This window comes from Peromyscus maniculatus, chromosome 20 (genome assembly GCF_049852395.1).
Source record: "Peromyscus maniculatus bairdii isolate BWxNUB_F1_BW_parent chromosome 20, HU_Pman_BW_mat_3.1, whole genome shotgun sequence".
Taxonomy (NCBI): Eukaryota; Metazoa; Chordata; class Mammalia; order Rodentia; family Cricetidae; genus Peromyscus; species Peromyscus maniculatus.
Genome location: NC_134871.1, coordinates 23,077,426 through 23,102,897, shown reverse-complemented (window position 1 = coordinate 23,102,897; position 25,472 = coordinate 23,077,426). Strand labels below are relative to the sequence as shown.

General features: G+C 35.8%; 1 protein-coding gene across 49 annotated transcripts in view; it reads left to right on the top strand.

Moving 5' to 3' along the window:
* Positions 1-25,472, top strand: part of Rims2 (regulating synaptic membrane exocytosis 2) — a 491,805-nt gene that overhangs the window by 345,330 nt on the left and 121,003 nt on the right. For 34 of the 49 annotated variants that reach the window (XM_042265269.2, XM_042265264.2, XM_076555845.1 and 31 more), the window contains one exon: positions 17,454-17,554. The exons of the other annotated variants lie outside the window; for them this stretch is intronic. In XM_042265269.2, coding sequence (XP_042121203.1) covers positions 17,454-17,554 — 101 coding nt within the window. The remainder of the gene's footprint in view (positions 1-17,453; positions 17,555-25,472) is intronic. 49 annotated transcript variants of the gene reach the window in all.

The window sequence follows — 25,472 nt, the reverse complement described above, 5'->3', positions numbered from 1 at the left end:
CTATTTTTAGTTACTTTTACATATTGTCTGATAATTTATGGATTTTGATAGAATTAATTTGTTTTTCTTGATAGAAAAATCTTTGTAAGGCAAATAAGTTAATGTTTAATAAGATATAAATGAGCAGATAAGCTTTAGATCTAAGTGTTATTATTACACTTAGAAATAAATAAAGCCAGCAATTGATTCTCCAGGGCCTGGTTTCAGGACCTCACACAAATTCCAGAATCCAGTTATGTTCCTCCTGACTTGTTCTCAGACCATCCTGCTTGAGTGTGTGCTCACACAGGCTTGTTTTGGAAATATACATCTCTTACAGATGTCATTGTAAATCTCTGAATTAATAAAATCACATTCTGTTGTTAACATTACTCTCTAAAAAACTTAAATCCTTCATGTTTCTTTTTCATTGTGTTGGAAATATTTGAATATAATGCTTGTTCTTCAAGGATGTCTGCTAACTCACGTACAGTCTCTCCAGCAACAGTACTAACTATAATGTGCTTCTCTGAGTGGTGTGAGTGGGAACATCGTTAGCTCATCAACAGAGCTTTATAAGGATGCTCAGTGCCTGTGGTGAAAATTGCAGGTCTTATCTATCTGCTTTTTAAAGTAAAGTTTGTTATGATGTCTATTTGAATTTTTCACATATGTTCAGTAGAAATTTGAGAATATAAAATATCATTTACAAGGAAAGACATTTTGATTTGCTTAAAATTTTGCACAGCGGGGTAAATATGCACATTTTCAACATCTTAACTAAACCAAATATGGTTTGTTAAAATAATATATGGTAGATTTTTTATTGTAAAAGCCAAAATATCTGGATATTTAGCCAAAATATCTAGTTTTTTAGTATGTATGTGTGTATATTTTGTTTGAGTTAGACTCAAGTCCTTTTCTGATTTGCATCTTGATGGTTCTTTACATTTCAAAATATTTCTTGAAAGATACTTTTGCATAGTTATAAACCCTTTGTATTTGCTAAGTCTAAAACAGAGTTGTAGCCATAACTGTTACAGAAGTCAGCACTTGCGATACAGGGTGCTTTTTGCTATTTGTGATCACTCTTAACAGATTATGGTTAAATGAAGATCCTGGTGTGCTGGTTGTAGAGGGGTGTGGTAACTGGTTGTTGACTGACAGCACTGATAGTGTTTGTGTCCTGGTGATGGTCAAGGAAAAGCTACAGAAATGGGAAGTGTGGAGGGATACACAAAGCTTTTAAAAATCTACTTTATTGTTAAGACTCTCTCACATGGATACAACAGACTATACTTATGCCACCCATTCCCTGTCCATTTTACCTCACACCATCTCCCCACTTCATTTTTTAAAAAAGAACTCATTAAGAACACTGGCACATGGGTCCTAGCAACTGACACACAGCTTCCTCAAGGAGCCAGTGGAGTCTGCTCTCCATCACCATACATGTACAGAACTTTTCAGTTTGTTAGCTTGATAAAAGTTCGTATCGCTGAAGACTGATTTGTGATTTTAAATGAGACTGTTTTAACACATACTACATTTGTAACTGTAACCCAAAGGAAGGCAAGAAAGCCTTCTACAAAGCTGGGAACTGATTGTACATGGAGGTTCGCGTGATGACTCTGTCTGCCTGAGTTATATTTTATATGTACTCTTTTGACCTGTTCATCACTGTATCATAGATAAATAAATAATGAACATGGTTTAATGGACACTTCCTGTCAGTAGTGAGATTGTCAAGATAGATCTTTTTTGTTCCTTTTATGAATAATACAATACAAAATTTGTATTAAATGATTGTCTCTGAGAATGTAGATCCTGACCGATCTCCTATAAAATGAAAGCATCCTGGGCTACTTGACCATTTGTGATGTGAAATTCTTTTACTAAATGTCCAGTTCAGGTCTCACGGTGAGAGGATTGGTTCTTTGTTTCTTCATCATTTGATATCTTGTCTCACAAGTTCTTGGGTCAGATAGCACTGAGTAGAATATTAGCCAGGTAATGAAAACGTTTGTTCTGTTACTGATCATGACACTGTATTTGTTTTGTGACTTTGGGTAAGTTAACTTGAACTCTCTATGTCTCCACTATTTACTATAATAATGAGTGAAATTTAGAAGAAATTGTCATTTATAAAACAATATATACTATGATAACCATATCAATTAATCCAGTGTTCAGGAAAATGCTTAGAAGAAAAGGAAGCTTAATTAATTGCCATTCATGTTTTCTACAAAAAAAAAATGAGATGTTGTGTCTGTAAACAATCTTCCAATTCTTACGAATTTATTTTTAACTTGTTATCCTTTTAACTATTTTAGCACTGTGCTAATGTTTATCTATAAAAATGTCATATCAAAGAATAATAATGTGACAGACAGACTCCAACCTGGGCCTATGCTATTACTATATTTAATTTTTTACATTGCCTTCACAGTGTGGGTGAAATGGGTGTGGAAAGGGTAATATGGCTTGCAGTTCTCTGACATACATGTACAAGGGCACTTTTCAGAAGGGCACAGATTGTTTTTTCTTGGGTTCAATCATATTAGGGCCTCTAGTTTGAAATACAATTGTGAGGAGTGTCCGATTTTATACATGAAATTATGCTTACACAATAAAGAGAACATTGCTGGGTATCAAATGTCATTCCTTTTCTAGTTATTTCTCTTTCTTCTTTTCTAAGACTTTTTAGTACTTTCCTTGTAATAGAAAGATTTCATTTTCTTGCCATCCATGAAAAGAAGCATTTGTTTTAATAATTAATTACCTCAGGACTTAAAACTCTAATATATTGGTATTCCAACAAGTTTTTTCCTTCATAAATCACTCAAAATCCATAATTCAATTTATCTAGAACAGAGCGTGGTATTTAAGAATTCTGTATATTGGATTCAGGAAAGAGGACTTGATTTCACTAAGAGATTATGACTTTGTGTTGTTATTTCGCCGTGTTAGTTGTGCTGACACTACCTCACCAATATGTTGAACGATTTTCTTTGAAAGCTTAGTTTAATTGACTTTTTTCTTGACTTCAAATTGCTGTATAAACCAATATCTTTTCAACTTCTCAAGTAGTAGTTAGAAAAGTATTACTTCTTAAATGTATGCCTTATCCAATTCTAGTCAATAGTGATTTGCAAGGGTAAATGTTAAAAGAAACTGTAGTAACAATCTATAATGTGATGTTTGTAAGAATTTTCAGAATAAATAGTTATTATAAAGGAATATAGTCAAAAGAAATTTCTCAAAATTAATGACAATTTTAATGTTCAGTGATAAACTACAACCTTATATTTCATCTACTGTTCTTATAATGAGTTATGTAGTAATTTGTAATTTTGTAATTTTTATTTAAATATTTCACTAGAGTGAAATTATTTAGTGAGATAATTGGCCTGATAGACGAACTTTTTTTTTCTGATTAATTGGAGAAACATCACAGTTTGGGTGGGACACAGCTCTTTTTAATGAAATAACTCAAATTCTTTCTTCAGATACTTAAATATTGAAGGCATTTTCACAGGTTTTAATTTGACCCAGCAATGTCTAAAAAATGTGGACATACACATAATACTGTTTTTACTAATGGTGTTTTTCTTCAGTGTCAGTATTCAAGATTGGCTGTACTTAAGTAACTAAACTTTGAGATCCTCTTCTATGCACTACCCTATTTTTCTCATTCTGCTAACCTATAGCTACTTGCCTTCTTTGCCATCAGTTCTTGCCTCTTTTAATGCTATGCTTTTGACTGTTATCTTCCCTACGACTACGCAGGATTTCTCTCAATGGCTTGGGGCTCTTCCCTCCAGTGTCACGTTCCCTTTGAGTTCATCCACTCACACCCATCTCCTTTGTCTATGTCTGTTCATTATATGCTGTGACCACAGAAGAAGTGGATTCCACAAGGAAAAGATATACAGGTCTGTCTCTCATACTGATTTTCTTTGTTTTTCTTTTCATATAATCTAACTTACCCTGGAAACATCTTACTATTTTTTTACTCATTTCATAAATTTTCACTTTTCTAATATTTGAAAATATTTAATTTTTCAGGTTTTAAAAGTATTTATATTCCAACTTTTTACAGCAGCTGCTTCAATTTGGTGGATAAAAGTAAAATAGTGAATTTCATATAATGTGTATATGTTGTTTTTCTATAACTAGAAAAATAATCAGATGTAAAAGATACATACATGTGTGTATGTGTACATGTGAGTATTTATGGGAGAAAGTCAGCTAGATTAAATTAATAAGTTAATCATAATTTACTCCCAAACTTATTTTACCCTTAAAACTTGATTTGTTACATTTTTACATAACTTGAAAAAAGCTTTTTAGTTGTATCATGACCAACATTGTTCTAGGATATGAGGATGCCAAAGACCTAACACAGGCCATGAAGAAAGTTTTTATAATTTATTTACTTATTCCTACTACTTAGTAATTAATAGATGAGGATAATATGCTATGTAAATGTGCCAGTATGGATGGTTTGAACAGTGTGTTCAAAAAGTTACAAATACAAATAAAATCGGTTTTAAACAGATTTACATAGAGGGCTTCGTGGAAGTGCTGGAGGTTGAATATTTTTCATTAACAAACACTTGTAGTATCATACTGGATGTTGGAAAGATCAAGGCAAACAAAAACAGCTGCATACTCGTCTAACAAATAACTGCAATAATTAATTATAGACACTATTATATGAGAATCACAAAAATGATATGATCATGTTTGTCAGAATTGGGGTTAGTTCAAAAAATACTTGTTATATCAAGTTGTATATTAAAAGTTAGAAAATGTTGGCTATTTCTATAAAGGATATTTCAAATTGATATGGAAACAGGGAAGCAATGTTGGTGCTGTAGAGAAGTTATAAAGGCCAGCTACCTTGGGGCTTGGAAGAAGATGCTCACCAAGCAGACAGAGATCCTAGATTCATGATGGCACTGTTTCCCTTAAACTCTGTGATTGACTGCCACAGCTCTGGTAGAATTATTTAGATCCAAGATGCACTGATGAAGAGTTACAAAAGAAGGTGGAAGAGAAGGAGGAATGTAGGGTTCAGGACAAGGCAAGCTGAAGTAATGTGCTGAGAAATGAGCAGGAAAGTCATATGAAGTCATGGGTAAATGCAAGTTTCTAAAAATTTCTGAGGGAGAAAAGATTTGGTGAATAACTATACGATACTGAAGACAAATCAAAGAGGAGATTGTTATCAGAGCTTAATCTGGTATTTAATTGTGTGTGTGTGTTAGACATTTACAGATAACATAAAGAGCAAGTTTGGTCCAGGAATGGGTTTCTGGGGGAGAACACAGATGGCAGTTGAGAAGGCAAATATTTTAATGCTAGAACTTTACATAGGTGCTTGAAGTTCCTGAGGGTCCGTGATGGGTGAAGAGATGTGTGAAGTGTGCTTTGGAATTGAATAAACACCAAAGAGATTTACATGGGATTAGAAAAGTAAAGAAGGAGATGCAGATATGCCAGCCTGGAAAACAAATGTACTGTTTTGGGGCTCTGTCTCTCTTACCCACTCATACCATAGTGTGTGTGTGTGTGTGTGTGTGTGTGTGTGTGTGTGTGTGTGTGTGTGTGTGTGTGTGTGTGTGATGTTGTAAGCGCTGAACAACTTTCTATCGGCTAATATTGTAAGGTCAGCTTTCCATTCTGGGCAAGAGAGAAATGGACCCTCTGTCGAGAAGCTGGGGCCTCACTGCAGGTTAGGGACAGGGATGGCGTGTCAGAGTCCACCAGGAAAGCTAAGAATGCCTCCATTCAAAGCGGGGAGCTCGAGAGGACAAAGGTCATGATTTTTAAACAAAACAGATTGGATTTTTTAAGAAGGAAATGAGTACTGGGTAGATGAAAGAAATGCTCTATATAATTTGTAGTGGCAAAATGAGAAGGGGAATTTATGCTACTCTAAGGGAAAAAAATCCAGAGGTTCATTAATCCTTTATTTTCAAAGGATTTCTTGCAACAGACAGAGGGTAGAAGTAGCGTGCCTGGAGAGTTCAGAGATTCTGAGGAGAGAGATAACGAAGGCGGTGCTCCATGGAAGAGTAAATGGTGTCAGGATGTACGTGAATTAGAACTTAAAGAAAAGAGAGGGCAAGTTAGAAATGATATATTCATGTATGAAATTCTCAAAACATAAATTTTAAAAATGTATAGAGAAAAAGTAATGTTTTATTGGCTCCCGATCTTGTTAGGAAACAGGTTTTGTTTGTTATTAGGTAAATGTACTCTGAAGTCTTTCTTGGCATATGTTTGACCCTGTGGTAGGGAGATAGGTCTGTCCTGGTGAAGGGCAGGCTCGCCGACTCTGTTGCAGTCGTAACGCTACAAAGGAGGTCTTGGTCTGTACTAACCTCATTGTTTAGATTCCACAAACTCGGTAAACATGGGCTAAGTGAAGATGAGTGCGTTCTGTCCAAAGCCATGAACCAAAGAACGATCAGCAGAGAAGGAGCCAAGCAGAGGCTCTGATAGAGGAAATACTGTCAGCAAGTTTTGTGACTAGCAGTTTATGGTGGATGTCAGCGGTAGGTAAAAGTGAGATGAGTTAATGCTTTTCTAAAGCTCACTGAAGTGTTAACCAGTAAAAGGTTAGTAACTTCGTTAGCCTTGACTCACATCTCCAGTGATGTTGAAGTTTATTTTCTTTGTCACTGTATAATAGCTCAACCCGAAATGTGTGGGAAAATATATGGAAGCATCTTTCTGTTATATGGAATTATTTTTGATTTATATATGTGTTTTATTATTACTTAGTTTATTATTCTTATTTACATTTGCTATAAACTACTTATATCGTTATAATCTATAATACACATTCTATGTATCACGGGTGTATCAGTTGGTAGCTGCTAGTGTAGAATGTCATTGTCTCTTAAGACTGCATCACAGCTTTGGTGCTTGCACGCCTGAGCGTTCTCATTTCTGAAACAATGTCCGAGAAGGATAGGACAGCAGCTTTGAAGTCAGAGAGATGTGGTTCTAGTCCACTCGCTAGGAAGGGGAGCTTGGGCTGGCTCCCAAACACTACTTAGTTTTGGTAATGAACTCCAGCTAGTTTAACAGAATGATTATGTTTGGAGATGGGGTTCATGGGTATTGAACTCGTGACCTCATAACATAGAGCACATGTTATATACCACTGTTCTACAACCCTTGGCCCAGATTTATATGTATTCATAAGAGAATAAAAGTTTATCAATCTAAAAAAAGAACACCTTCTTAAAAACTACAATCAGAGAAATTAGAGAGAGAACTGACTGTAGTGTGGTCACTGTAATCATACTATCAAATCATAAATTAAAACACAGCATGTTGAGAAAACACATTTGCTACAGCTTAGAGAATGTATTGAGAACCTTGAGACCTAAGTTACTTGAAAAGCTTTAATAGAAAAGTGAGTGAAAGTTATGTGTAGACATTTCCTAAAATAAGAAATTCAGAGATAGGTAAATACATGAAAAACATCTAAATCATAATCCAAAAAGAATATTGATTGAAGCATGATAGGTTTTTTGAAATATAAAAATGTGGTTATGAGAATAATAGTAAAATTAGTATGATCAACATAAATCCAGAAACTTAAGAATAATCATGGACCTTTTGGTGGGAGTTTTTGTGAGATGGTTCAGTGGATAAAGGCATTGCCACCAAGCCAGATGATTCGTGTCCCATATCCAGGACCCACATCATGAGAGGAGAAAACCCAACTCCAACAGTTTGTCTCTGACCTCCACAAGCTCTTGTGTGTCCCTCCTGTCCCCATGCCACTAACCAACTAAATAAATAAATAAATCTAATAAAATTTTAAAAAGAAAAAATACCGTTTTTAACCTTTTTAAAATTAAATTCACATATAATAGATCCACTAAGACATATTTGTAGTATGAAAATTATGTCATTTAATGAGGCATTGGCTAAATCATATATGTACAACCTTAGATTTGTTGTCATTTAAATATTAAGAATTATATTGTTTTAGAGACATCACTTTTGTAATTTTTCCCCCTTTTATGTTATTTTATTTAAAAATTGATTTTCAATTTACATACCAACCACAGCTCCCCCTCCCTCCCCTTCTCCTGTTTCCCCTCCCCCCAGGGCCTCCCAAATCCCCCCATCACTCTTGTAATTTGAAAGTACTTTTCATAATCTAGCTCAAATTATGCAAAAAGCTTATTTTTCAGAAAAATATCTACTTTTTACTTACTTTATTATTAGCAAACTCATAGATTTTGCATTACAATTTTGACACTGCATTTAATACATCAGTAACCTCTAACCAACTAGCAAGTAAGAGGTTTGAATAATGGACATCCCCAGGATTGTATAAGGAGAAAATTCTAAAATTAAATTGTGTGTATTTGAATGTATGTGTTTGAATACACACATGTGTACTTTCATTTAACAGAAGAATAAAAATAATGGCCAGCTAAGATGGAATCCTTTCCATTTCAAGAGTAAACAAATAAATCCCAATAAACCAAAACAAAACACTACCATGGACAAGGAAAATAAGCAAAAAAATAGGAACAACTCATTTTCTCATGTAGAAGATGAGTTGTTTTAACAACTACAGAAATTTGAGTCTTGGCATAACTAAATTGGTAGATCACTTGTTTAGCAGTGTGTAGGTCCTGCATTTTCATCTCTAACTATATAACCAAAGGATAATAATCATAAGATTGGAGATATTTTGTCATAAAATCCTAAACACATTGCCAAAATATAATATTAATTAAATCATGAGTTCCTCAACTATTTAAAGCTTCCTCTTAATATTATTATAGACCAAAACCACACATTTTTATATAGTTCTAATCAATTCTAGATTTAATGTCTTAATATTGTCTACTAATACAGAAATAAAAAATGTAATAAAGTCTTAAAAAATATCTTAAAGTAACCATTATGTTGCATTAAAGTTACTCCCTAGTTACCCTAATGGTGTATTAAATTTATAATACAACATAGTTGACTTACATAACAGAGAAAGTATCCATAAAATTCTTAATCTAGGGCTGTTAGATTTTACATCCTGCAATCCATTTTTTCAGGGAATGTTTACAAAACATTCCTTCGGTAGGCCTCTAGATGTTGAGGATAGGACAGTAGCTAAAGCTTACAGGTCTTTCTTGTATAACATTTTGATCAGATAAATACCTAAGCTGTCTGAGGAATTTAGAATGAAATAGTCCTGTCTCCCATCCCAACACACTCTTAACTTTACAGAATACCTGTGACACATTTAAAAGCCAAAAATGGGTCCAGCATGCAAAGGATGACAGAGAGAAAACAGACGAGAGGGTTGAGATGAGGATGCCACAAGGATGTGGAGGTTATGAGTGGAGAGCACTTCAGTCTTCTGTCAAGCTCTCTAGGTTCCTGGGGTGACTTGTATTCATATAGGAGCTACTGGGAGGTCATATTCCATCCAGATGAAGTTGGCTGCCCTGATACCTACTCATCTCGTCCTCCAATTTCTTTCTCTTCAGAGTGACCTCAGCTGAGTTTTATTCTTCATTATTACTATCCATTTTTTAGATTTTCCTGTTTGTGGATTATTCCTTCAGTGTCTGAAGTAGGGTTAAATAGCATGGCATTCTTCTTTGTGGTTGTTATATCTTTGACTAATTAGCAACTTGGGAAAAGAGGCACAAGTTGGTGGCTGGGCTTGAGTAGGGTTGAAAACCCATAAATGCAAATATCTACTTTTGCCATTGTAAATAACTTTCCAACTAATGACAGTCCGAAGTTTGATTACATATATGAATGCCAGTTTGTGAAATGTTTATTTAGACACCAGGAATAAATATATAAATTTTATTTTTTCTTTTTGTGTATGTTGTGAATCAAAATTGGTGTCTACACCCCCTAAACCTCTCCTCTGCTTCTTTCTCCTTATTTACGTATTGCTGCATAAATGTTCCTATTTTAACCGAGCTCATGACCCAAATATATCATTACGTTTTAGGAGGTCAACATGTATATTTGGAAAGAAATTGTTACTGCATTGGAAGCATCACGTTTAAGGTTTACTATCATTTAATTTAGCAATATGTCCTTAATTTAAGTAGCAAACATTTTCTTTTCTCTACATGTTTCCCAGTTCAAATCCCACATGTGTATCTTCTTCTCTATGTCTTTTGTTTGAGATAGTATTATCATTACTGATTTAAATTATGATTTAAAGCCTTGGCTAATATAATTTCAATTTATAACTAAAAGCTCATAAGACTCTTAAAATGTTGAAATCAAAAATATAAAGGAAACCAATATGAATAGTAATCATATCACAATAATTTGGGGAAATGATTTTTTGTTTGCATTTGTTGTAATACAAGTCAATATTAACATTGTTAACAAGTCTAAGACTTGAATTGCTCAGACATTTGCATATGCTGTGTTAGTTACCTGCTGTGTTACAGGGGCAAACTGAAACAGAAATTTACTGTGTCACGGTTTTCTTTTGTAAAATGAGCAGAGATGGATCTGAAAGCCATTGCTAGAATAATAACTCACAGGAGGCTGCAGCAGGAGGACTGAGTTCAAGTCCAGTCCAAGCTGTTATGAGAGCCTGTCTCAAACAAAGCAAGACAACAACTATCTATTATTAATTTATCGGTTGACCTGTCTTTACTCATATGAGTAAAGATATAATATAACTTTAAGGTCCATTCTTTGTCCAATCAATTCCCTTTCCATTGGGCTTGATCTTATAAATTGTTTTTCATTCCAAGAAAGGGAAGGAAAAAAAAAAGGTTAAATTTGGATGAAACAAAAATATTATTTCTGGATTACTTTCCTTTGATTGGGTAAAAGTCCAACAAAGAAAAGTTGATTTGCTGGTGGGTAAATGGAAAAAAAAAGAAATAAAAAGAAAGGAAAGGGCATGACTATACCTAAGTATGATGGAGGAGAAAGTTTGTTACAGATAAAAGGGAAAATAGGCAAAGACAGAGACGTGGGGAGAGTGGGGAGAGTGGACATGACCCTGAGCCATGTGAGGATGTTGGGGAGGGAAGAGAGGGGAACCAGGGTCAGCAGCCAGGAGGCCCAAAAAATAGAGTCCAGGGAACCAAAATGGTTGGATCATATAGGTAGGGCGGCTGGGGGAAGGGCAGCCCAGCCCCTTGGCGGAGAGGTTTAGGGTAGGGTGTAGCTGAAGTTTTTCTGTGTCTCCCTGGCTGGCAGTCAGGACAAATCTCTCACCCACACTCCCGCAGCCTTTTATAAAATAATCACACAGAGGCTTAATATTAATTAAAACTGCTTGGTCATTAGCTCAGGCTAACTACTGACTAGCCCTTACACTTAAGCTCAGCCCATTTATGTTAATCTATGTGTTGCCACAGTTTCCATGGCTTTACCCGTGTGCCATTACATGCTGCTCCCTGGAGGGCGAGCTGGCTTCTCCTGACTCAGCCTTTCTCTTCCCAGAATTCTCCTTGTCTGCTTATCCCACCTATACTTCCTGCCTGGCTACTGACCAATCAGCATTTTATTTATCAACCAATCAGAGCAACACACATTCATAGCATACAGAACATCCCACAACAGTAGGGGGCGGGGTATGCCAGGCAAGAGGGCCCTGTAACACGTAGAGACTGAGGGAAGCTGGGCAAAGCTGGAGGCCAGGGTCCGCTTTGATATAGTAAATAGGCACCTTAGTCTTTTGTCCAGAGTTTGAAACCTAACAGTGGGGAATTCTTTATGGCAAGTTTCTTTATCAGTGACTCTTCCTCTCCAAGACTTCATATAAGGCATATTGATTATGGTATGGTGTTCATTTGTCCCACAGCGTATTCTCCTAGAAGATTTCAAAGTTACTAGTTGAGGGGTTATTTATTCAAGCATGTTAGCTAATGTGATCCACTGAGATTTATTTTTTTATGGCTAGAATAAGAAATTTTCCTTGGGTACATTGTATAAGTGGTGATTGTCTGGAAGGAAGCGTTAGCTTGGAGATTGGAAATTTGATAGCTATAGTTAAATACAGCAAATGTAGATTAGTATTATTCTTAGGGCTTGTAGTGGTCTGTTAAATATAAATAATAATACATAAATCTAACCACACAGTTTTGTGTATATATGTGTATTCACATGCACATGTGCGCATCTGTGTGGAGACCAGAGGTTAGCCTTGATTGTTGCTTCTCAGGTTTCATTCACCTCATTTTTTTAACACAGAGTTTCTCATTGGCCTGGAACTTGCTAAAGCAAGCAGGCTGACCATTGAGTCCAAAGCATTCACCTGTCTTGACTTCCCTGACACTAGAACTGCCAGTGTGCACCACCATGCATGGATTTTCTTCTGAGCCGAACTCTGTGCATGGAACCCAGGTCCACTTGTTTGCAAGTCAAGCATATAACCAATCAAGCTATCTTCCCAGCTCAGATCCTGTACAAATTTTTGATCATTACTAATGAGAAAGGCCCTTTTGTACGTAAAATTAAACCAATATGCCAAGACGTAAATCTTGTACCATGCTTATTTTATAAATGTAAGTTTTTTAAGTCATAAATGTTGTTAGTTGTACAGATTAGTTCATTTTGCCCCGTGGCTTCCATAGGTGGAACACTGGCCTTTGATCATCGCTTCACTCCCATCCGCCCCTTTTCCTCTCTCTCCCCTCTCTCTAACTACTTTCTCCTTCCTTTATAGGCCCTCTTTTGGATCATCTTTTTTTTTTTTAATTTTTGTTTTTCTTTAAGCTTCATTGATGAAAGAAATCATGTGATACTTGTTTTTCTGAGGTCTGGATTATGTAATATATTTTGTTTAACATAATACCCTCCCATCCATTTTCTATAAATGACATGATTTCATTTTTTTAGCTGAATATATGCTATTATGTATATGTTCCATGTTTTTTTTTATTTTTCATTTGTTGACAAGGTGCCCAGTTTAATTCCATAACTTGCCTAGTGGGACACAATGAACTTCATGTTTGAGCCTCATTTCCTTCAACTAAATACCCACCAGTCATGTAGCTGATGTTACACTGTCAGTAGTCATGTTCTCGTTCTCTTGGGGGGTTTGGTGTTGTTTTGTTGTTAAAAATAACTCCTATCCTATTTTCCATAGTGGCAGTGTTCACTTTCCCACCAGTTATGTGTTAGGATCCCTTTCTCCCTATGTCTTCACCAGCATTTTTTTTTTTTTTGATTTTTCAAGACTGGGTTTCTCTGTGTAGCTTTTGCACCTTTTCTAGAACTCACTCTGTAGACCAGGCTGGCCTCGAACTCACAGAGAGATCCGCCTGCCTCTGCCTCCCTAGTGCTGGGATTAAAGGTGTGTGCCACCACTGCCGGCTCACCAACATTTCTTACTCTCTCCTTAAAACAACAACAATAATAATACTGTAACAGCCATTCATTCTCACTGTTGTGAAAAAAATTTCAGTGTAGTTATGATTTTTATCTCTCTGGTGGCTAAAGTGTAAGCATTTTTTATTTATTTATTTATTAGCCACTTTTATTTCTTTTTGCTTTTTCATTTGTCATTTTTTAAAAAATGTTTGTTCAGATCATTTTCCCATTTTTCATTGATTATTTTTCTTTGTTGTTAAAAGTGTATTAGAGAGCTTGACACATGGCTCAGTGATTAACCAGAGTCTACTTTCCAGAACCCACAAGCAGTTGTAACTCCAGCTCCTGGGGATCTAATGCTAACTTCTGGCCTCCCTGGGTACTTGTTTCTCCATGCAGACATGCACACAAATATGCACATGGTTAGAAACAAATCTTTAAGGAAGTTTATTGATTTCTTTGTGCATTCTGTGCATTAATGCTGTTAGACAAATATCTGACAAAGACAATTAAGTTGTCCGTTCATTCTGTTGATTGTTTGCTGTGAAGAAGTTGGAAAGTTTATATAATCCAATATTTAAATTCTTGCTTTTGTTCCCTAGGATATTGGAGTCCTATTCAGGAAATCCTTGCTATAATCTTGACGAGTTCTCTTGTTTTTTTCAACTATTAGTTTCAAGTCTTTCATAAAGGTCCATGATGCCTTTTCCGCTGGTATTTATAAAATTTGAGAGGTATGGGTTTAGTTTCAATCTCCATGTCAGTGTCCAGTTTGCTCAGCACTGTCTGTCTGTCTGCTGTGTATTTGGGGATCTTGTCAAGACTCAGCTGCTGCTGCATTGATTTAGTGGTGAGTTTTCTATTCCGTGGGTTGCCATGTCTGTCTTTATCAAGTAGTTAAGCTATCTCTATTAACTATGAGTCCATTTTGAAATCAGGGATTGTCATGCATTCGCCGTTGGTTTTCTTGCTTGCACTTGCTTTGGTGAATTTTGAGGTTTCTTTTACTTATGGTTGAATCTCGATTTTTTTGTTTGTTTGATTGTTTGTTTACTTTCTCACTCTGTAAAGTATTCCACATATTTTCTTGGGGATTGCATTGAATTTGCAGGGTTTTTGTTTTTGGTGCTATGGCTATTTTAATAGTACTAATTCTCCCAATACATAAACATAGAAAGTTTTTTTGCATTCTAGATTGTAGGAACCTTTATTTCCTTGATATTTTCATCCCTAGTTATTCTATTTTAATGTCTTAATGCTATTGCAAATGTAGTTGTTACATAGAAAATCTATTAATTTTTATGTTGATTTTGTCTCCTGTTGCTTTGCTGGGTTTATCAGTTCTGAGAGTCTTACTGGAGTCTTGCTGGTTTCTCACAGGCAGTCAGACAATCCACAAAGGGAGATGGCTCTTTTCGCTGTGCTCTGTTTCTTTCTCTGGCCTAATGATTGCGGTTAATATTCCATTGGTGTTTATTTGGTGTATTGGATAGGACTGATGAGAATGGACAGTCTCCCCTTGATTTCAGAGGACCTGCTCTCATTTTCTCACATGTAGCATGTTGTTCACTGTGGGTTTGTTACAGGAACACGGCCACAGTCCTCTGTGTAAATATTGCCCATGGCTGCTTCCTCAGGCCATGGCGGACTTGCAGCCAAGTTCAAGTCTGCACACCAGCAGAAGGATCTGCTAGTGAGGAGGGGGAGACAGCTCCTGCAGCAAACTGCTCGCTCTGAGGGCGTGAGGCCCCTCTGCGTTCATACCTGCCACCCAGGTTAAAAGGACAACAGCCGGGAATGGTGCCCTGTGGATATCCCTGTCAATTTCCCGATCACTGGACAGCCAGAGGCAGGCAGATCCCTGGGGTCCACTGACCTGGCAGCCTAACTTGATGGATGAGGTCAGGCCAGTGAGAGACCCCGTCTCAAAAGCTCAGGGTGCACAGTGTCCCCTCAACTGGTCCTGTGATCTAGACATGCACACACACTCATGCACTCACACAAACGAGGACTCCACACGTGCAGGCACATACGCTTACGCATGCACACCCACACCCACACCCACACCCACAAAGCTACAGTGTATATTATCACTGGGTCTTTATTTGACAAGCTTGCTCTTCCTCCCTGTTGCCACACTGCTTCCTAGTGTTCAGGACTACTTGTAGCTGTCACACAAGTTTCCCATTCCAAAAGTCTAAGTATTGGAAGAGGCTTATGTTTATGTGTATATATTTTTTATCTATGTCTATGTGTGCTTAAATTTTCTTGTTAATTGGTATTATTTGTATCTAGCATTCTATTTTACTATTGTGATAGCAACATGAAACTTTTTTTAAAGACTTTTCCCAAACATGTTTAGCTAATAACATATTTTCACTACACATATTTTTTTCATCCAGGGCTAATTTTATTCTTTTGCTGTTGTGAAATAAATGTGTTTTATGTCCGAGTACTTCTTGAGCTATGAACAATTTCACGGGTGTAGTTTAATGGACTAACGGGTATTATATTGACTTGACTATATTTCATGTCACAGGGATTCATATGTTTTAATATATCATTCAGTTTATTCTGCAATCTTAAATTTCATATGGATTCAGTTATACTGTTATTAAAACATGACTATTTTAAGAGTTTTTTGACTACTTACTGAATAATTCATTGATCTAAGTTTGACGGCATAGAAACAGGAACATAGAAACAGGAGCAATCCCATCACTCGGGAGCCTGAGACAGAAGGCTAAGGCCCACCCAAACCTGTCTCATAGCACAGCCGCAATTTGATGACATACTTAGAGGTCATATAATTTAATTCTTTTTATGCATACTTTTACCCAAGAATTTGTTAATCTTTCTAGAAAATTGTGTTCCCCAGTCTTCACTTAAAATTTGTTACTAGCAAGACTTATCTGATATATAATGAAATTTTTACAGAGCATAAGTAGTATTTTAAAATAATTAAAACACTGACTGAGGAGAGGATTCTGTAACTGTTAATAATGTTGCTGCATTTTCAATCCCATTTATATTATTATTATTATTATTATTATTATTATTATTATTATTATTATTATTTTGGATCAGGTAAGTATTAGATGCTTACTTTGATGGGTACATTTTTGTCTAGATATCTTTACTTCAGCTTTAAAGTTATGATCTTGAGCAAAGGGTATGTATGTATTTGTGTGTTTACATTCCTGTCTACATGCATAATGCTTATAAATTTACATGACAGTGTTTCTATAGCCACCAGTGAGTCCATTAAACTCATTTCCTCTTTTGTGCTTTTCAATGTATATGTTTAAAAAAAAATAATCTTCGCATAAATTCTCTTTATGGAAATCATACTTTTAGTATGTTCCATTTATATTTGTTAGGGTTGGTTAAATTAATTTGGTTTTTAATTCAAATCAGAGTTTAAAAACCCATCTAAAATTGATTTATTTTGAGATAGTAACAGTTACCGAGGACACTGATCTCCTTTTATAATACGCTTATCATTCATTTTTCTCATTTTTTATGTTCCACTTTTAGTTGATTTCAGTAGTTTTATATTTTATATATTTACCAGCATGGTATTATGAAAAGTGTATTCCATAAACACTTTTTAATTTTAGTTATAGAAAATTCAAATTTAAAAATTCCTGATAACTAGATTTATAATGCATTCTAGGAAACCTTGCTTTAACAAGGAGCCTCATCTTATGACAGTAGCTTAAAAGTGCAGTTTTAAATTGCATTGGAAAACAGTTAGAAATCAGTTGCAAACCAATTAGATTGACATGATGAATTAAGAGCCAAAGTTCTTGTGCCAAATTTGTGTACTATCAAATTTATTCTTCTGGACACAGATGTGCCAATGTTTTTTTTAATCTAGTTGTCTTCTCTTTTAATCCAAGTATATTTTATTCAGATTGAAGTTATTATGTTTAATAGTCATGCTTTTATTTACCAAAATGCATAGTTTAACTTAAAATAAAGACAATACTACATTTAATTTATATCTCCTACTTTGAGTGAAAACAACAGATCAGCCTCACATTTCTTCTTTTATACATCCTAATTAGGATTTAGAAGTAAGAACTGAACATTAATTTTATGGGTTTTTTTCTACTTGATAGGTGCTATGGATATAGAGGAGAGAAATCGCCAAATGAAAATTAACAAATACAAACAGGTAGCCGGATCAGATCCCAGACTGGAACAAGATTACCATTCGAAGGCAAGACAATTTTCTTTTTAAAAGTTGTAAAATAGCAATCATATGAAGCTGCTAGATTCTTTTAAGTGACTGAATATAGATAAGTCAGACACAAACATATAATGTAATGGCCCAGTGATATTAAATGCTAAAATGTATAATGTGTTTGTGTACCAGCTCTTAGGGATATACTTCTCCTTATTAGAAACACATTATTATATAACATATAAAGTTACAGACCTAAAGACCAAAGCTTTTAGATTTTTTTTTATTTGATAAAATTTGTATCCCTCCAAAAATATTTAGGGAAGTCTTCCATTATCATCCTATGTGTTTTTTTTAATACATCTTTTTCTGTTTTACTACTTTGGCACTTTAATTAAATCTGATTTATTACTGAGTTATGGGAGCAAACATATGGTTAGAAGGTTCAAAAGGTGATTTAGCAAATATATTTTTAAATTATCCTCTGGGTATAAATTGAGATAAGAGTTCTAGCCAGGAAGATAATTAAGAGTATTATTTATCTTGCTCTTCATTGCCTTTATATTTTTAAAGGCATTTTAGGATCATAATTATTGTTTAGCATGAGTATCCTGTCTACTATGATCATTACATATAATATTCTCAAAAATATCATCATTTTAGAAAAGAGTGTCATGAAAAATAAAAAGCCAGGACAAAGTAAGGGAAAGGTAGCTCAAGATGTAATGAGCCAGATGTGCAGTGTGGCATCCTAACAGGCAGCAACGGGATGGGGCTCAGCTAACTGGTAGGACACTTGCCTACAAGGTAGGATGCCCTGGATACAATCATTAGCACTATTTATAAACAAACAAAAAATAAATCAATCAAGAAAGCAAGCAAAGACAGAAAAGGCAGAAGCATGGTTGGTTGAATGAGCTGTATCAGTCATATAATAAAAAAATAAGTCTTAATCCCAGCACTGGGAAAACAGAGGCAGGCAGGTCTATGTGAGTTCATGGTCAGCCTGGTCTACAAAGTGAGTTCCAGGCCAGCCAAGGCCTCGCAGTGAGACCTTTCTTGTTTGTTTCAAAACCATAAACAGTAAATATAAATAAATAAATAAATAAATAAATAAATAAATAAATAAATAAATAAATAAATAAGCAAGCAAGTCCTCTAAAAGCAGTAGCAATGGTTCTTATTTGAAATACCTTACAGGATTATTTCAGAGTCTTGGAACAAAGAGATGCTATAGGTATGGCTAAGAGTTTTTGTTTTCCAAAACACAAATTTGAAGTCCTCACCACTCTTTGATGACTGAATGTTTAAAGCCCTAAATTTTTATAACCTTTGACACTAAACATTTTAGGTTTGGAAAAAGCTGGAGTACTAATAAAGAACTAATTATACTGAACAAGATAATTTCATAATTTTCAAAGTATAATCCCAGAGCACTGACATCCATGCACCTGGGGACATTTTAGAAATACAATTCTCTGCATTCTTCACACCTGTGAAATCTCCATTAGATGATTAGACTAAAGTCCATTTAGACTAAAGTTTTAAAACTGTTGCTCTAAAATGAAGTGATTCTGAAATTTAGTTTTGTAGTGGAAATAGTTGGCTAGAAGCCAGAGATGAATGATAATGAAAATTGGATTCTTTATTTTGAGAGCAAATTATCTTACATTTTGTAAGACCCCGTATGGAGTTTGACTAATCTACTAGAGCATAACAAAAATCACAGCCTTTCTTTTTCTGGGGATAGGATCTGTTCTCTGCTCACTCCACACTATAATCCAGTCACTAAGGTACAGCTGTACTTGTTTCCAAATGTGGAACTGTGCTTGGTACCCTGCCTCCTGTCATCTCTAGGTTAACCTTGGTGCCCTGTCTCCCAGTGTCTCTAGGTTAACCTTGGTACTCTGCCTCCCGTCATCTCTAGGTTAACCTTGGTGCCCTGTCTCCCAGTATCTCAAGGTTAACCTTTCTCTCTTAAAGGTCAAAGAAAATTACAGAGTATGTTTTTTCAGTCAAGATTAAGTTATGTTTAGTTTCCATATTAATAGCTTCTTAGACCACAATTTTACGAATCATGTCTTCTTTTTAATAAGAGACACTCACACCTCCAGTCTTCATTTCCCTATTTTGATTTTCTTTATGTGCCACTTACAAAACTACTATTGGATAATGTATTTTAATATGGTATATCCAGTTTTTCCCCCAAACTAATCTAATAAAGGAACTTTCATAATGAAGTATTGCAAGTTAGGTAATCAATTGTTATAGATTTTTGACTTTAAAATAATCGAATCTTTGGTATCCTGTCACTAAATATCGAAAGCAGGGCTATCTACGGCTAGAAAGGTTAAATAATTTACTGTTCTAAAATATAGAAAATTAGGTTATCTAGTATTATAAAATATAGAGAGAGGAGGAAACACCTTATAAAATAGAAATTGGTTTACATACAGTTACAGAAAGGTTAGGTGAGCTTCATTAAAAGCATAGGGTGGTTAGCACATGAATGCCAGTCACCCACTGAGTCATAGGAAATGGTACTACAGCTAACCCAGGTTTTCAGTTTCCAGATAACTGACATGAAACCCAAAGCTTTACACATATAAAGCACCTGCTACACTTTTAGCTGTAATCCTGGAGTGTCGGTGATGATATCATGAAGTTCTGTGTCGAATTGTATTAAATATTAGACGAGTTTTTAAAATCATGGCGTCTACCTTGTTAGCCCCTGTCGGGATTTCTCAAGTCTTCAGTATGGATAATTCTAAATAACTCTTGATAAACTCACAGTACTAACAAACCCTCCTTAGTGCTTCTCGTTAAAGGCATCCTGCTAAGCAACTCTTTTGTGAAACATTTTATGTATTCTCAGAAACCGGAAGCACGGGGTATTTTGGATAAGACTATAAAGGGATATGCACATGTGATTTCTGTTTTTCTCAAGGGTTTTCCTCAAAGGAGAATATGGCATTGCAGTCTACGTGCTTCTTGGACTTTGAATTTTCTCCCATCTTGAATGTGATTCACCCTTCCATTCTTGGCAGTGATTTATTGATTAACTTACTTTTCTTCTTGAAAATCAGTGTTCTCTTATTGGCTCAGAAACATGTAATTTGTCTGTGAAACTTAGCAGTACAAATGATAGTTGACTGTGATTTATATGTTATAATAAATTAGCATAATCATTCATAATTAAGTATCAAATAGCATGAAAAATTATATAATATTTAAAAATATAATGTTTATTTTTGAATTAGCTCTATTTGGCATCTTGGATAATTTTAAAAACAATTAAATAGCCAGGCAGCAGTGGTGCACACCTTCAATCCCAGCACTCGGGAGGAAGAGGCAGGTGGATCTCTGTGAGTTTGAGGCCAGCCTGGTCTACAAAGCGAAATCCAGGACAGGCACCAAAGCTGCATAGAAAAACCCTGTCTCAAAAAAAACAAAAAGGAAAAAAAACAAAACAAAACAAAACAACAATTAAATAGAAAGGGTTTTGTTTTTGTTTTACTATTTTACAAATAATAGCATGCAATTTATTAGCACAGAATGTATAATGGACCTCAAAGGTTATTCTCTGTAATAATGTTCTTTTTCAAAGGACATTTTATGGAAAAATTTCTCCAAAATCATCATGCTATTCTCTTCTATTATAGCACCTACACTGCAATTTTCTGATTTGACTACACACAATTAAAAAGCAATGTAATTCATAAATTGTTGCGATATTTTCAAATACAGACCAAAAGCCTGCAGTTCATTTAACCTATAACCTAAAAGGCTATTCTATTAGTGAATTCAGTGCACTGGTTTTCTAGAAGCAGGACCGATTCTGTGAAGGACAGGAAACGGTTTTTTCTCCGTTCATTGCATTGCCAGTTGTCAGGGACTGCTGGCCTATGTCTTGTCACTTGTCCCTTAAGTTTCTAGTTTGATAAACAACTCGTGACACATCTCATAAACATGAGTAACACAGTCCAGTTAAATCCATTTAAATAAAATATGGATACCAATACAGCTACATATTTCATTTTAAGTACAAATAAAGCTAAAGTTTATGGAACCATAGACAATATAAAATATTTTAGACAATTTGCAAGATAGTCACAATAAATGAAACTATTACATTTTATCACAACTGTTTTAACAGAGAAAGCAAAATCAATGCTAGCCTTTGTATTGACTTTTCAGAAGATGGGAATGGAGATATCAGAGAGAGGACATCAGTTGAAGCTTGTTAGGAGTGACCACGTGCGTGTTGATAAGAGTGACCACAATGGTGTTTAAAAGTTGGTGTTTGTGCAGAAATTCTTGGAAGCTTGAGCATCATCCCATTGTGGAAGCAATTCTCAAGTGCAGCTTGGAGCCAAGCTGACTCCTCTTGGATGTTTGAGTGGCTTTGGTCCTTTATTTGTTACTAGGGTGATGGTAGAAACTTCACTGGGCAGTGTGATGATAGTTATAGGAAAAGATACAGCTTTGCACTTAGTAAGTGCTCAGTAATGACATGGATGATATTAGTTAGTTTTCTATTAATAGTGACATAATCAAATGTGTTCATGGGCAATGCAAATGAAAGTGGTGGATCCCAATAAAATTTCAGAAATAACTGAGCTAATGAAAGGATCTACTATAGAATAAATAACCTTAAATGTTTCCTTCATTCTATAATAGGTTCAAGCAACCAAAATATAAAAGAAAAATAATATGAAGGGTGGAAATTTATGAACCTTGAAAATGACATGCAAGTTATAAAAAGATAAAACAACTGTAACAGGTGACTAATATTTATAAACAAAATTACTAAGATAAAATATACTGTCAAAGTTGGCATTATATACATGTATTGTCCCTATAATTAATAGTACACATTTTCAAATACATCTTAATTGTGAGGTCATAAATAAATCTGAAAGCTGATAGATTAAACTTATATAAGGCAAAATTTAAAATACAGATTAAATAGTCTTATACAAATTATTAAGATGTATAAAATGTATAAATTTTAGATATGATTTATTAATAGAACAATGAATTTGTGTATGAGTTTTAGAGCACTGACCGAAATAAAATGTTTGGGGAATTTTTTTCGTAAGCCAAAAGTTTGAGTTGCTGACGTTATACAGCAAGCAGCGCAGTGAGTGTGAGCCAGGCTTTGTTTCTACTGGAGAGAGCCGTGAAACACCAGTTCTCAGGCGCCATGACAGTCTGGTACTCAGGGAGCCAGGCGTCATGGCGCCCTCAGCAATGCTTCTCCTTACAGGTCCTCAGGATGCCCCTGTGATGTCCCCGAGGAAGTTATGAACTTCTTTCCCTTCCAGTAAACAGTCTGTTGTTTGATGAACAGAAGTAGGGGTCACAGTTTAGAATTCCTTTTGGCCTTACTCCAGCCTGGAGCCACACCTCCATTTCCTCATCTTAGCACACCATTTCTGAAATCTTCTATTTGCCTTTGTCAATTTTTTTGTTATTGTGTTCATTTCCATAAACCCTGCATTGAACAGATTCTACAGCAAAATCCCAACATACTTCCAGAGACCAGTAGGACTGCTTTGAGACCCTAGGGAGGCACAAAAGATAAGTTCCACTACTTGGAAGAATTCTTTCTGCCAAGCCAGCTGGCTTGCCTCCGAGAAAGACTGCATGCTGAGGCATGGCCGCTGCCACCCCGTAGATTGCCAGGCAGTGGAAGTGTCAGCCGGTGCCATGTGCGCAGTAGACATGGCTTCCCCTCTGCTCCTCCACCTTAGCCAACCACTACGCCTTTAATTAGTCACCTTCTGTGTACTTTTGCACTCCACTCTGTGGTTAGTTCTTTACAAGTACATTTATGAAGAAAGCTAGAAGGAGATTTTACAGTTAGTACTTAGCAATGGCAGCAGTTATCAGTACTGTCCTGTCACGAGCCCTAATCAAAGACAGTCTTCACTCCCATAGTTAAATTTGAAAAATCACTTAAAGGACAGTCATATATTGAGAAGACAAAGAATTCAGTCATGTTTTGAAAATCTTTTTGTCTCATTTTTCCTTTTCTTAGTTTTTTTTTAAATAATATTTATGAAAGGAGTGTTCCCATTTATCTTCTCCCCCCCCCCCCCCCGAGAGAGAGGGTTTCTCTGTGTAGCTTTGCGCCTTTCCTGGAACTCACTCTGTAGACCAGGCTGGCCTTGAACTCACAGAGATCTGCCTGCCTCTGCCTCCCGAGTGCTGGGATTAAGGCGTGAGTCATCACCACCTGCTTGTTCCCATTTATCTTGAATATCCATCAGACTAGAATTTTCAGCTAACTAAACATTTTATGTATGTATTTATATCATTTTTCTATTATATTTGAAATAAGTCGAAGAAGGGGTGATAAGTATGTCACTGAGGGTGAAGAAGTCATTGGGAATGTATCTATTTCACTTGATGTGAATCATCAGTACCTACAGTAGTAGCCGCATTCAGAGCAGTATACAGAAATACCGATATATGGGCAGTTTGGGAAATAGCAGTCCTCAGTTGATTTTCATCAGTTGATTATAATTTAATGTAGATTGCAGAGTAGCGTGTAGCTGGAAGTTCCAGCCCCACCTATGGGTCAGGCTTCTTGCCAGCTAGCTCTTATAACTTAACTCAACCCATATCTATTAATCTATGTATTGCCATGTGTTCTGTGGCTTTACCTGCGTCCCCATTCCATGCTGCTCCTTGGACGGGGGGTTGGGCATCTCCCCTTACTCTCCTGTTTCCTCTCACTGTCCCTCTTAGATTTCCCCGCCTGGCTCCATCCTGTCCTGCCACAGGCCAGTGCAGCTTTATTTACAGCCAATGGGAGTAACATGTATTCACAGAAAGACATCCCACCGCAGTAGTGTTAAATGGAACTCCAGAAGTCAACTACTTAGTTCCCTCTACCTCTCCACAGCCTCCTCAGGGGAGTTACCTCTTATACTGCACAGAATTGTTTTCCTAATTAAGTCTGTGTACACACAGAGCTGTTGAGATGGGGCCGTGAAGATCAGCATCGTCTAGTCATAATATGCCACTGTCAATGGTAGTGGTGGTGATGAATGTAGAGGAAGAAAAAGAATTGCTGTTTCCAGTGAGCCCTTGGAGTTCAGGTTTTATTTGTGGACTTCAAAAGTCTAGAGCAGACAGATAAACTTATCTTTAAGGCAATCATAAAAGTAAGAAAAGAGAAAAATGAAGAAAGTTACAGTTTTTGAGAAACCTAAAAACTTATTTAAGTATTCTTGTGTTTTTCCAGTCTGGTCAAATTATTATCTTTCTTTCATGTTTTCTGTTAATCTGTATATCCTTAAATTTTATTTCAAATATCTCTGTGCTGATATAGTTAGCTAGAAATGTTTGTTTACACATAATTTAGATAGATATGTAAACTGTACACATACAACACACACATGCCATAAAGCTGATTGAGTGAATTTCTGTCCTTGATGTTTAAGTTGTTTTGTCTCTATAAGGACACCCGTCTGAATGGATTGGGCTCAGCCAAATGACCTCACTTTATCTTTAGTCACTCCTTAAAGTCCCTGTCCTCTAGTGCAGTCACATTCTGAGACACTGACTCCCACATTTGCATTTGGAAGCAACTCAATTCAAACCACAACAAATCTCTGCAGATTAGCTAATGGCCATTTAAATTAACAACTCAGGGGCTGGAGAGATGTCTCAGGGTCAAGAACATGTGCTGCCCTTGAAGACCTGAGTTTGGTTCCCAGCGTCCTCATAGTGGCTTACAGCCTCTCCAGTTCAGGAAATCCAAGGCCCTCTTTTGGTCTACATGTAACTGGTTTCAGGAAGTATGCAAAGCATGTTTGATTACAATGTAGGTAATGATCTAAACACTGCTAACTGAAGCTATATTGGTTGGAGCATTTTGGTTGATTTTGTAACTTTTGTCTTTCTCTTTTTTCCTGTTTTCCCTACTATCCTCTCAAATCCT